This window comes from Pleurodeles waltl, chromosome 10 (genome assembly GCF_031143425.1).
Source record: "Pleurodeles waltl isolate 20211129_DDA chromosome 10, aPleWal1.hap1.20221129, whole genome shotgun sequence".
NCBI lineage: Eukaryota > Metazoa > Chordata > Amphibia > Caudata > Salamandridae > Pleurodeles > Pleurodeles waltl.
In genome coordinates this window covers 408135783-408149719 of record NC_090449.1, presented here as the reverse complement: position 1 = coordinate 408149719, position 13937 = coordinate 408135783, and the positions used below count along the sequence as shown (strand labels likewise).

Below are 13937 nucleotides of genomic sequence, written 5' to 3'. Positions count from 1 at the left end.
AAGGGTCTTGCGATACGAGGGCCTGCGTCGGGGATGCGTCACAAAGCACTGGTTCCAAGAGCAATGCAAAGTCCCTGCGAAAGGAAAGTCCAAGTATCAGAGGCGATGCGCCGGTTCTGGTTGGGGGTAGCGCTGTCCAGCAGAGGAGACACATTGGTTCTGCTGGGTCCACGGATGGGCTGGCACAGCAACTTCAGGCCTACTTCCAGGGGTCCAGGACTGAGGTGGCACTACGTGGCAGGATAGGATTCAGAGGTGCAGAGTCCATGTGCAGGTTACAAGAGACTAGCCCTTGGAGTCACTCTGGTGGTCCTGGGTACAAGTCACAGGTCCAGTCCTTCTCACCCAGGCAAGAGTCTAGTAGGGCAGCACATCAACAGAGCGGGGCAACAGTCCTTCAGGTCAGCAGCAGTCCAGCAGAGTGGAGGTACTTTCAGCTGTACAGCAGTCCTTCCTGGCTGAGTCTTCCACAGGTTCAGAAGTGTACCGAAGAGTTGGGATCTGAGGTCCATTATTTACCCTTGGTGCCCACTTTGAAGTAGAGGAAGCGTCTAGAAATGTCTACCCCCTGTCAGGCATCCCCTTCGTCCCTGTCCTGACTTCAGCTTGTCTGGTGTCATAAAAGACTAGTGACAAACCCTTTCTGAAAGTGCTTGGGCACAGCCTTTCTGAAGTGCAAGTGTGGTAGGTGACAGCCCCTTGTTAACTCAGAGGGGCCCATCCTCCTAGGACCAATTTTGTATTTGTCTCCCTGTCTGGGAGTAATACACAGAGACCAACTGACCAAATGGTTAGAACAAGAAAATACCAACTTTCTAAAAATGACATTTACAGAATTGGAACTAAAAATCACACTTCACCATTGAAGAGGGCTTTTAATTACAATTCTTTAGACACTATACTTGACCTGCTCCCAATTGAAAGTGACAGCTTATTAAAGGTAGTAAGATAACTCTAATGTTAACGTATGGGAGAGAGAGGCCTTGCAGTACTGAAAAACGAATTGAAGAGTTTTTCACTACCAGGACATGTAAAGCTGAAAAGTATATTTCCTACTCTTTAAATACACTGCACCATGCAGTCTGGGCTGCTCAGGTCCTACCCTAAGAGCGACATGTGTATTAAAAAGGAAGATTTGGTCCTGGCAAAAGGTTTATTCTGCCAGGACAAAATTGCAGTTTAAAACTGCACATGCAGGCTGCAATGGCAGACCTAACATGTGTTTAAATGGCTACTTAAATGGGTGGCGCAATCAATGCTGCAGACCCACTAGTAGCATTTAATATGCAGGCCCTGGGAAAATGTAGTACCACCTTACTTGGGACTTATAATGAAATAAAAACTGCCAACTTCGTGTAAGCCAATTCCACCTTGTTTAGAGCACAGAGCACAAGCACTTTAGCACTGGATAGCAGTGTAAAGTACACAAATGCCAGGACTCCGGGAGGAGCAACCCTCAAGGTTACAAAATATCTCCCTATGGATGTAGTGCACCGAAGCAGAGGAGCAAAGAAAGGCATACACCAGGAAAGAACGGCTATAGGTTGAGCACAGGAACAGGATAGTGAAGGCAAAGCAACCTTAGCGTGAACAAACAGAGAACAAACCAATAATGGACAACACACTGGTTACCACTAGGGTTGTACATAGGTATGGCTCAGACCTTTCCACAATAGCTGGGAATGTCAATGCCTCTGTGCAGATTACCTTACAGATAATCACCCCGCAAGCCCCATAGAAGGAAGACAGCAGAAGCAATTCGGTCTCTGAACCCTTAGGGCACAAACAGGATTGTACTTACATGTACAAGACAAGCCCTTGTGGGTCCAGCTCGAGACACAGTGGCAATTCAAGGAAAACAGCAATGGCACACTGCCACAGATAATGCACTTAAGACTACATACAGCACAAGAAGAAGGATGGGGCAGGAATTGCTCCTGGAAACCAGGAGCCAACTCCTGTACAAAGGTAAACAATTATCCACAGGTGAGGACTAATAGTACCCTTACCAGACATAATAGCCCAAGAGGAAAATATAGAGCAAGAGCTAGAAAGGAGACTAAGGGGGTCATTCTGACCCTGGCGGTAAATACCGCCAGGGCCGGGGTCGGCGGTAGCACCGCCAACAGGCTGGTGGTGCTCCGCCGGGCATTCTGACCGCGGCGGTACAGCCGCGGCCAGAAGCGGAAAGCCGGCGGTGTACCGCCGACTTTCCGCTGCCCATGGGAAACCGCCATGGCGGCGCAGCTTGCTGCGCCGCCATGGGGATTCTGACACCCCATACCGCCATCCTGTTCCTGGCGGGTCGCCTGCCAGGAACAGGATGGCGGTATGGGGTGTCGTGGGGCCCCTGGGGGCCACTGCAGTGCCCATGCCAGTGGCATGGGCACTGCAGGGGCCCCCGTAAGAGGGCCCCACAAAGAATTTCAGTGTCTGCTTTGCAGACACTGAAATTCGCGACGGGTGCAACTGCACCCGTCGCACCTTCACACTCCGCCGGCTCCATTCGGAGCCGGCTTCCTCGTGGGAAGGGTGTTTCCCACTGGGCTGGCGGGCGGACTTTTGGCGGTTGCCCGCCAGCCCAGTGGGAAACCCAGAATGACCGCCGCGGTCTTTTGACCGCGGTACGGTCTTCTGGCGGTTCCCGCTTGGCGGGCGGCTACCGCCGCCCGCCAAGCTTAGAATCAGGCCCTAAGAATTGTAGCTAATATTTAAGGTGCAGGTTAGGCAAGGAAAACCAAACTGGAGAACAAGCAAGCTATACGAGTATTCTAGGATACTGTAACAAGCACGAGACTTGAACTTCAAGAGAATCAAAGCAAGGAAAAAATTGTGAACTGGTAAGTCATAAACAAGGATTCTAGGAACTGTAATGAGCAAGAGACTTGAACTTCAGGAGAACTAGAGACTGCATAACAATCACAGAGAAAGGGAACATAAACCTGAGACAAAATCTAAGACACAAAGAAGAAATTACAGAAGCTAAGGTAGAAGCAAAAGGAATGAAATTTGGAAAATAACAGCAGGAACAGAAGGAACAAACTAGGAATAATAGGAAAGGGAGCAGCCCAAGGGCTGCACCAAGAGTACCAAAAGCCAGACGGAAAAAAAATCAAGAGCAAGTGGGGCTGAGGAAATCTCTGTAGCAGGCTGCACTGGAACAGGCAGAGCAAACAGGGCCTGTAAAAATCCTTAGTAGGATGCACAGAAAAAGGCCGCAGCCAACAGGCCTGAAGCAAGCAGGAACAGGACTGGAAAACAAACCAACAGGAGGTCCAGTACACAAAGGAACAAACTTCAATGCACAAATAGGGAACTTCAGTAAATGACAGCTTATGGACAGTTTCAGGCAGCACAAGCCCAGGGCAGAGTGACGTGGCTGGGCTGCACAAGACTGATCACAGGTGTGTGTGATTCCAGTCTCTCCCAAGTCATGGAGGAGAGAATCCAGTACAGAGGTCCAGCAGGACTATTCCCTTAGGAAGCAATAGACAACATATTCCAGGTCTTACTGACTTTTAGACAGTGCATTATGGGTCTTGAAGTCCATGGAAACAAACATAGGTGTCCAGTAGCAAACAATATCGAAATGGGAAGCAAGCAGGAGTCGGAAAGGGACTCCGGATGAGTTTTAACGATGATTCCCACACTGTAGATGGTCTGGGTACAGCACCCCACCCCCCCCCCCCCAGAGGTGGAATGATGGAGTTGTAACAACAAAATCCTAAAGGCCAACAAAAAAGATTTCCAAAAACAAGGCAATGAAGGCAAAAAGTATGGGGATGACCCTGCAGAGAGGGCCAAGTCCAACAGTTTGGAACTGGCACAATCAGTCATAAATACTTTTAAAATAAACACAGCGATAAACATTAGCAGAATAGTGAAAGCATATTCACTGAGTAACTCGCTACACACCAAAACCAAAATGAGAAAGGAAGCAACAATAATGGCTAAGATCCTAAACTAAACTATTTATTGCTATATTATCATAAGACCAGAGACACAAAAGGGCTAAGAAGTTAGAGGATAACTTCTGGCTGGAAAATGTAGATATGCCCATACAACACATACCCACCCTAAGGTGAATAATATCAGAAGCTTGATAAGGTTGATATTCGAAGAGGACAGTATATAGTTGTTTGGGGCATAAAAAATATAAAATTGGGCATAGCTTAGTCAGTGAGGTTTGAGGGGTAAGGAGCTCAAATTTCTCAATTAAAAAATAGAGTGGACTGTTGGGTGAAGGAGTGAAATGACCAAGATACTTAATGGACTGTTTTCATGGGTAGCAGGGTGAGTACTGATTTGTATTTAATAGAACTCCTTCTGAAGTGGAACAGTGGGAAAAAAGCGATGGGTTGGATTGCTACCTCCAGCGATTGCCACTGGTTAGACTATTTGCAAGTATTCATTCCATCACATTTTGGGTGTTTGATTGGCAGTATTATGCCTGGAAACCTGAGACTGATTTACTATTGCCAACAATTGTGAATTCCAAAAAGCAGTATATCTGCACCTATACAAGGATTACTTCTGCGGGTGCAGATTTACTATTTGTTTTGTAAACCAGTCACTATATGGGCCTAGTCACAAAGGTAACTTATACTTTTGAGTAAGTTTACTATTTGTTCCACTATTCACAAAATCAGAGTGTAAATTTTCTCCAAAGGTGTAGCTTACATGTCTCCACCACATTTAAGAGCCTGGGGCTATTCACAAACTGCACTTTGTAGTATGTTTTGTAGTTCTACAATAGTACTACACATAGTCCTTTCTGTAGTACTACAGAGGTGCAAACATACTACAAAATGTATTTTATAAACTACACTTCTAAAGTACTGCAAAACAAATTAGTTGCTTATAAGTGCAGTGTGTGAATAACATTTTGCAGTATGTTTGTACAGCTATTGTAGTATTATACATGCACTAGAAAATGCAGTTTATGAAAAGCCCTCAGAGCCTACATGTAAACCCTAAAGTAGTCATGTAAACCCTAAACTGGCTTCGATTGTTATTCGTAGATGGAGCTATATTAAAATCTATTAAATCAGTCATAAGAGTTGCTTGTACAGCCCACATCCTGAACTCAAGTATTTAAAAGTGCTCTCATATTGATAATACAGTAAAAGGAGGTTCTGAAAGAAAATGTTTGCCTAGGATCACACAATTTGGACAAGTGTGGAAGCGGTTAGTGATTCCAGGTTATCTGGGTTCACATTTTGAAATTTAGCCACCAGATGCATATTTCTCTCTCTGGTTTTACAGCAAAGGTCACTGTTTTGGCTTGTATTTTTGAACCAAGATGAACATCCAACACAGCTATAGAAGACCCGACTCAGGAACCATGACGCAACTACTATGCCTAGAATGCATTTTTTTGGAGACTGTCTTACCTCAAACGGTTCCAATAAAGGTATGCCCCTGTATAAAATATTAGAGGTGGTATCTTCTGGTTGGTGAAAGGCCTGCACTAGGGATGTTTTAAGTCAAATATTGAAGGGGTACTAGTTTCAGACTACCCATATAAAGCAATGTTTTTGTGTGTGGATATCTCAATTCTATCCTTTTTTGTTAATGTTTCTATATGTAACGTTCGTCTGTTGGTACCCGGAAACATAATAAAGGCTAAATAGAAAGTACATGAGTGTTAATTTCTGTGAAGTGCTAAATACATTTATGCTTGTCTATGAAACAGAAAGTAAACCCTGCTAACTGCAAGCACATATCCCTGATTAAAGTTCACAGAGGCGTCCAGGTACAGCATTCTATGGGCCATTAATGGATCTAAGACGTGTCCTGTCAGACTGTGAATTCAGAGAATTCTGTTACATCTGAATTATGGTTTTCACTTGCAGCAAACTATTTGAGATATTTCTGACAATTAGTAGACTACCAAATAGGGCTGTGTACACAGATGGGGGCAACTACTTTGGTTATATTTGTCTTCTAAAACAAGGACATTATTGACAGTTTACACTGACGTACTTTCTCTTCTGCATGGCAAGGACTACTTTAGTGGGGAAGTTGCAGGACGGCGAGGAAGTTTCTGAGATAGTTTTGAGAATAAAGCATGATTGAGTACTGTGCCAAAGAGAAAACCATATAAAGACAATTATGTTTACATTTAGCAACCCGAGTAACAGAATCAGTGTTATGAATAAAGATCAGCAGCCACAAAAGACTAACCTTCGGTTCTTGGGGCAGAAGACTTGTATAGTTAAGTACCATATGCCAGTCTCTGGGAAGGGAAGGCCATGGATTGACTCAGTGAAGCTAGTATTCAGTTTGAAAGGGTAGCCCTGAAAAAAAGCTTGAGACATAAAGGAAATGTGAGTGGTAGTCATGAATGCAGACAACAAACCATCAATGGAGTCAGTTGGAAAAATGAAGGAGTACTCTTCAGAGATGAGACAAAATGGACACCCTCCCAGCCTCACCGCATATTCTCTACATTTGTATTTTGGCACAAATTACATCCATACTTTAAAGGACAGTTGGTGCTCTTTAATTCCGTCCTTTATCTTTACACTTATATTTAATTTCCCTCTAGGTCACTGCCTTCCACTCAACTACACAGTTTGACCTATTCCACTAACTTAGCAACGGCTTTCTCTTATAAATGTTTTGATTAATTCTAGCCCATTTCTATTTTTTAAAGCCTTCGTACAGCTACAGAAGTATTCAATCTAATCTTGAAGATGCACTGATACAAAATAAAACTACGTTTTGGATTTAATTCTTAAATTTCAGCAAAGTAATCATGAAAAAAGAACTGGGCGCCGTTTTTTACTGACAGCATTCACTTAGAAGGAGGAAAAAAGGGGAAAAACGAACAAATAAAAAGGTAGAGATCAAAGCAGGAAACATCTGTGATACAGTGATTGCAAAGGCGGCAACGGTGTAGTCATGAATGAGTTAAGGTGAGATAGTGTACTCTAGAAGTAATGGCTTTTTGCGCTTCTATGCATCATTAGCCACACGTGGTTTTAATTAGCTGGAAGCTTGAAAACAATCAACATATCATATCCTTCTCCTATCAAAATAGATTAAAAAAGGAACAATTATAGTAGAAAAGCCAGCAGAAGCCCCCACCCCCCAACTAGCACGTTCGAAGCACAAGACGAAAGTTACATCTACAAACTGATTTGGGTCTGCATGAGCAGTTTGTGCATCCCTGATCCTCCCTCATGCTTCGTTACTGGGAATTATACAGTCAATGAACGGAATGAGGGAGATGTCACACAAATCTAAACCCTGCGAGTCCCAGTGGGTAGTCAAGCTTGATTATCCCATCCAAATTCCCCATTTAGAGATTCTTATAAAATTGTGCAGGAATGTCTATACAGTATTTGTATGAATAAACTGCATCTAAAATCTTACGTGAGAGCAAGAATAACTTTTCCTGAACATTATTACTAATAAAATTGTGCTTCAACGAATTACATTGTATTGGATTTATTTAGTTTTCCATATGCAAAAGCTCACTATATTCAGCCGATAAATCTTAATAATAATAAAAAAAATACTTACTGAATCTTTGAATTCACCGATGTTGGTAATAATGGAGATTTTAATGACCTCAAACTGTTATTTACTGCATATACTGATAAAATATAGAGAATGTTTGGATGTCAATCCAAACCAGAGGTAAATTCTGAATACTTTTGAATTTTTCTGAGGTACTCACTTGATTAAATATCCCCTTGGGTGAGAATGATGTATAATATCTGGCAAAATAAAAATCTGATAACTGCACCCCTGTAAAGAGCCACAAGATAAATGCATTTTGTGCAAACTAGCTACCTAATATTATCTTTTAAAATAGGGGTGTGAAAGACCACTTTATCCAGTTCACTATATTATTTCCTCTTGGCTATTCTTTGCCTACAGTTATGCTTAAACTACCCAAAAAGAAACTAGAAGAATCACTGTTTGAACAAAGTTCAACCACTCTGTTAATGAAGCAAGTAGTGTTGGTCTAGAGTCTGCTTTGCTTCTGCCCATTTGTTACAACAATTAGGAGGGAAAATATTCTCAATGTTAGTCGTTTTCTGTACTTCTAGGCAGATATTCTTAGTACTAATGATCTACTTTCTTCCACCACATTCTAAATCACTATCTGTTACACTTAGAAAAAGGGCCCTTCAATCCGCCACAGTGAACGCTATCCGGAATCAAGCAGCATCATACGCAGGTGACAGTCATGAAGATAATGATCTCTTAGAAATGTACATGAACCTCTTTAAACATTTAGAGGGGTGGTGGGTTCAGAGTTGAGGATCATCGCTAATTACGTAATGTTTTAATGCGTTTCATACCTTATGAAAAACAATATATGGAATAACAACTACACACCCCACGAGGGAAAGCAAGTGTGTAGTTCATACTAATTACTGTTGTACAGTTGGAACAGGAAGGACTATAAAAGTTACTTCCGCTCTCATCAGGGGGCTGATTATTCCAGGAGAAATAAAAATGTTTTCAGGTAACGGTCAAGAATTTTACATTTTATAAAGGCCTTTGAGGTGAGGATTATGCTTCTCGTTCCCAGCTGTTTATTAACAAGAAAACGACAGCAGCCAATCAAAAAGAGTTTTTCAATAAACCACATTTCCCATAAAACATAGCATGACATCATATCACATACACCAATCCTCATGTCTCTGGTTATATAAATTGCACTGTCACCATGTTGACCACCTCTTTCTTTGCCTCAACAGCTGAATGAACTTCCGAAAATCTTCCTCCAGAAGATATGGAAGGAGCACTTCCGTCACAAACGAAATGTTGAGGACAAAACTTGAAAGGTAAGACAGCCACAAGACCAACAGGAATCTGAAGAATAGGAATATCAAAGCTCCACTCCTTACGTCTATTAAGGCATTCTATCAGAATCTGGAGAGCAAAATGTCACATAGAAATATGAAATTACATAATATGCAAGTTCTGTAATTAAAGAACACAACAAAAGAATACCTTATTACATGAGGGTGGGTAGCATAATCAAATTTACATTGCAGTGTAACAATCTAACATAATTTAAGTGTGGGTGGGATAATCCTTGCCTCTGAGTCCTTAAAAGAATTTAAAATTCTTGACGCATTTGCTAGACATTTTTTTATTCTATGTCAGGACCGGAGGCTTCGGATTATGCTTGTTCAAAGCTGATGTAACCTAATAGAGGCCTTAACCAGCCCAGTTGTAGGAACAGGGAATAAAAACTGAATCAGTAGATCAGCTCGCTTTTGATGGGCGAAATCTCTTAAGAATATCATGGATATCAGAACTCATATTATAGGGACTAGACACTTATAATTTGGATTGAATAAGCTCTCATTCATGAGGTATCCACACTTGCTACAGGGAAACACTCTTCAGCTTGTTATGGAAACTTCGGTGCTGTAAAAGAAGGTATTATATATAAGATCCTAAGGAGGAAAACCCTTAAAAGATTAATGAGAAAGTCTAGAACTGAGACCGCGCCTCTCTTCACTTAGCACTAAACGCCAAAACGGGGTTGCACACCAACCCAAAGGAATCAGTTTATTTAGAGAAAAAATCCCCAACCACATACCAATGATGATGGGACACACATCCAGGATAAGTACTCTGCCTGAGGTGCCTAAGGTTAGGCCCTTAACCTTGGTTTGTAGAAAACAAAATTATAAGAGAATAGTCAACATATCTAGAAACCTGTTCTTAGAATAAAATAAAGTTGTGTTCCATCTCTGTATGTAACCTGCAGCTAGAATTACTTTCTCAGATGGCAGGCCCTATCGGAAGAGGGGGAATCTACTGTGGGAATACTCCATACATCTCATTGGTCAGAAGAAAGAATAATCTGCTGGATTTCCCTGAGTTTAAGAAATTATATGTGGATAGTATCAAATGAAACGTGATCTCCGAAAGGTAAGGATTCCATTGGAATGTTGATTTGCTTGGTAATGGGCGAACAAGGGAAAACTGAATCTGAGACGTCTTAAAACTATTGTGCCCTTTCGGTTCAACACCACTTTCAGAGAGGCATCCCGTGAAAGACTGTAGGTAAGTACCATCTTTCTTGGCATGTTACCCCCATTTTTATCTGTATGTCAGTATGTTTTTACCTATCTCACTGGGATCTTGCTGGACAGGACCCCAGTGCTCATAGTTTGTGGCCTAATGTGTGTGTTGTCAGTAGTGCTTAACTGTGTCCCTGAGGATCTGCTAACCAGAACCTCAGTGCTTATGCTCTCCCAGCTTTTAAATTTGTCACTATAGGCTAGTGAATTCATTTACCAATTTCAATTGGCACACTGGACCCCCCTTATAAGTCCCTAGTATATGGTACCTAGGTACCCAGGGCATTGGGGTTCCAGGAGATCCTTATGGGCTGCAGCATTTCTTTTGCCACCCATAAGGAACTCAGACAAACCCTTTCACAGGCCTGCCATTGCAGCCTGCTTGAAATAGTGCACACATTATTTCACTGCACTAAGTTACTAAGTGTGAGGGCACCCTTGCACTAGCAAAGGTGCCCCTACGCAGTCCAGCGCCATTTCCCCGGACTTTGTGAGTGCAGGGACCCCATTACACACGTGCACTACATATAGGTCAATACCTATATGTAGCTTCACAATGGTAACCTCGAATATGGCCATGTAAGGTGCCTAAGATCATAGAATTGTCCCCCCCATTCCAAATCTGAAATTGGGGAGCCAATTGCATGCATCCTGGGGGATCCACCAAGGACCCCCAGTACTGCCAAACCAGCTCTCTGAGGCTTGCACAGCAGCTGCAGCTGCTGCCACCTCACAGACAGGGTTCTGCCCTCCTGAGGTCTGAGCAGCTCAGTCCCAGGAAGGCAGAACAAAGCATTTCCTTTGGGAGGAGGGTAGTACGACATCTCCCTTTGGAAATCGGTGTTACAGGTTGGGGAGGGGTAGCCTCCCCCAGCCTCTGGAAATGCTTTGATGGGCACACATGGGGCCCTTCTTGCATAAGCCAGTCTTCACCGTTTCGGGTACCCCCAGTCCCTGCTCTTGTGCGCAACTGGACAAATGAAAGGGGAGTGACCACTCCCCTGCCCATCACCACCCCAGGGGTGGTGCCCAGAGCGCCTCCAGTGTGTCCCAGACCTCAGCCATCTTGTTTTCCAAGGTGTGGGGACACTCTGGAGGCCTCTGAGTGGCCAGTGCCAGCAGGTGACATCAGAGACCCCTCCTCATAGGTCCCTAGCCGATAAGGTAGCCAATCTTCCTCTCGTGGTTATTTAGGGTCTCTCCTGTGGATTTCTCTTCAGATTCTGCTTTCAAGTTTCCATCAGGAATCCTCTGCAACTACTACTTCATCCTCTGACCTCGACCGCAGGCTGTTCCAGGAACCGCTGTAACAGCAACAATTCCCTCTGCAACTTCAGCTCCAGCCAGCAACTGCAACAGTTTCCACTGTGTGCACGCTCTGGGGACTCCCTGTCTTCACCCTGCACCAGAAGGACAGAAGAAATCTCCTGTGTAGTGACGGAGTCACTTCTCTGCTCCTGCAGGCACCTTCGAAGTCGACGACCAGTTCTCTTGGACTCCTCTCCTGGAGAGGAGCATGCTCCTTGGAACACAGGTGGTGGACCCCTTCGACACAGACTGTCCCAAGGTCCTGCTGTCCAAATTTGGAGGAGGTAAGAGCTTGCCTTCCCCGTTTGCGACAGCACCCCTCTGCATCGCGTCATCTTCACCTCCTGAGGCCTCTGTGCACTATTTGAATGAATCCTTTGTGTATAGCCTGGCCCAGATCCCCAGCACTCTATCCTGTGACGCTCAACTCGCAGAGTTATTCTCCGGCGGCGTGGGACCTTCTTTTGCAGTGCTGCAACAACCGCAATTTGCACCTTCTTTGTCCCCGTGTCCTGGGACCTCCGTGGGTGCTGCCTGGTCATCTGTGGGTTCCCTCCAGTGTTGGGAGCCCCCTCTGCCTCCTCAGTCCGAGTTGAGGCCCCCAGGTCCCTCCTGGGTCCAGGCAGCCACTTTGACGCAATTTGCAACACTGCTTGAACCAAGGCTTGTTGGACGAATCCAGCGCTGAAACTCACCTGCACCCAACAGCTCCACGTGGTGCATCCATTGCATCACGCAGGAACCCGCAGCCATCTTCTCTTGGTGCATTTCTGCAGTCTTCATCCAACCGGGGACTCTTCTTTTGCACCCTCTTCTAGGTTGGCAGGGACTCCCTGTCCTTCCTGGAACCTTCTCCGACTTATGGACTTGGTCTCCTTTCTTTGCAGGTCTTCAGGTCCAGGAATCCACCATTTGTTGCTTGCAGTCTTGTTTGGTTCTTGCTATATCTCCAATCACGAATTGGAGTGTGTCCTAAGGAAACTTGCAATACTTAACTCCTACTTTCCTGGGCTCTGAGGTGGGGTATTTTACTCACCTTTGTGGTTTTCTTACTCGCCCAGCGATTCTCTACACACTACACTTGTCTAGGGTGGAATTTGTGATTCGCATTCCACTTTCTTAGTATATGGTTTGTGTTGCCCCTAGACCCATCTTCTCCTATTGCATTCTATAGAATTTCCTATTGTTTGCACTATGCTACGTCTAATTACTTACCTTATTTTAGTGTCTAGTGTATATATTGTGTATAATACTTATCTATAGAAGGGGTATTGCCTCTAAGATATTTTTGGCCTTGTATCACCCTTATTTTTGTTAACACGGAGTACTGTCTTTACTTGTGTATAAGTACTATGTAACTATAGTGGTATTGCAGGAGCTTTGCATGCCTCCTAGTTCAGCCTAAGCTGTTCTGCTACAGCTACCTCTATCAGCCTAAGCTGCTAGATTACTACTACATTTCACTAATAAGGGATAACTAGACCTGATATAAGGTGTAAGTACCCAAGGTGCCCACTACAAACCAGGTCAGCCTCCTACAAGGACAGAGTCTGATTATGTTCTGGAGAGATAAAAGACACATAAATGAATTGGTGTTTATGGAATGTGATAGACTATGAGGTGGAAACAGACTTGCAAGGATAGGTGATACGGGCTTGCTAGCCCCGAAAAGGGAGGTCTGGAAGGTAAGGGACATCTGGCCATTGTGGGGTTTCTCAGAAGCATCAGGGATTGAGAGATAACTTATTGGAGAAAGAATAACATTTCTGTGTTAACAAATAGATAGTATAGAACAATAAGTAACGCCAGACTGGAACAAAAGCAGGTGCAAGAAGACGTTCCGAAATTGAAGAAAGGCTTTCGAGGACAATGACCTATGGGTCCCATCTCTCAGAGAGTAACCCCCACCTGAGATTACAGGCTCCTGTTAAAATATTTGAATTAGCACTGACCTAGATACCACAAGATATTTGAAAAACTATGAAAAGAGGGACTCCTGTAGAGTAAGTTCCTAAGGAAAAAGCGAGCAACCCCAAAGCTAGAATAATCTGCATGGACTATTAAGTTAGGTACTTTCATTGTCCAATTGGGCCAGAAACGGACAGGTAAGGTAATGGCCACCCTCCGCCAAAAATGCCATACAGAGGTAGGGACCAAGGTGTCATTATACCCGAGACTAACATCTCTGCGTAATTCAGCGTGAAAGCATAAGAGGCTCACCGACCTCTGGGGGAAATCGATCCGTATTCAGCCTCTCACTTACGCACATTGGAAAAAGGATTCTGAAGGAAATGGAAAAAAGAACACTTTATTACTTGATAGTCCTGCAGGGAACAAATACACCAGAAAAGTTCTAGCGTAGTCCCTGAGAGTTGATTGGTCGATACGGAGTAAATTACTCACCTCTGAAGGAACAAACCATAATCGTTGAAGCATCTTATAAAGTAGAAAGAGAGTCGGGAAGATGGCTTGGAGGAACTAAAAGACCAACTGGTCCGCGAGTAGCTCATGTAGAATGAAGAAAAACTGGGCTGACACAGAGTCCACCTTAAATTCAAGAAACCACGT

The 13937-nt window shown here is 43.8% G+C and overlaps 1 protein-coding gene across 4 annotated transcripts in view; it reads right to left on the bottom strand.

The window, feature by feature from the left end:
* PGAP6 (post-GPI attachment to proteins 6) overlaps nt 1-13937 on the bottom strand; it is a 960879-nt gene that overhangs the window by 413914 nt on the left and 533028 nt on the right. For all 4 annotated transcript variants that reach the window (XM_069210651.1, XM_069210654.1, XM_069210653.1 and 1 more), the window contains exon 8: nt 6187-6310. In XM_069210651.1, the coding sequence (XP_069066752.1) occupies nt 6187-6310 (124 nt within the window). The remainder of the gene's footprint in view (nt 1-6186; nt 6311-13937) is intronic.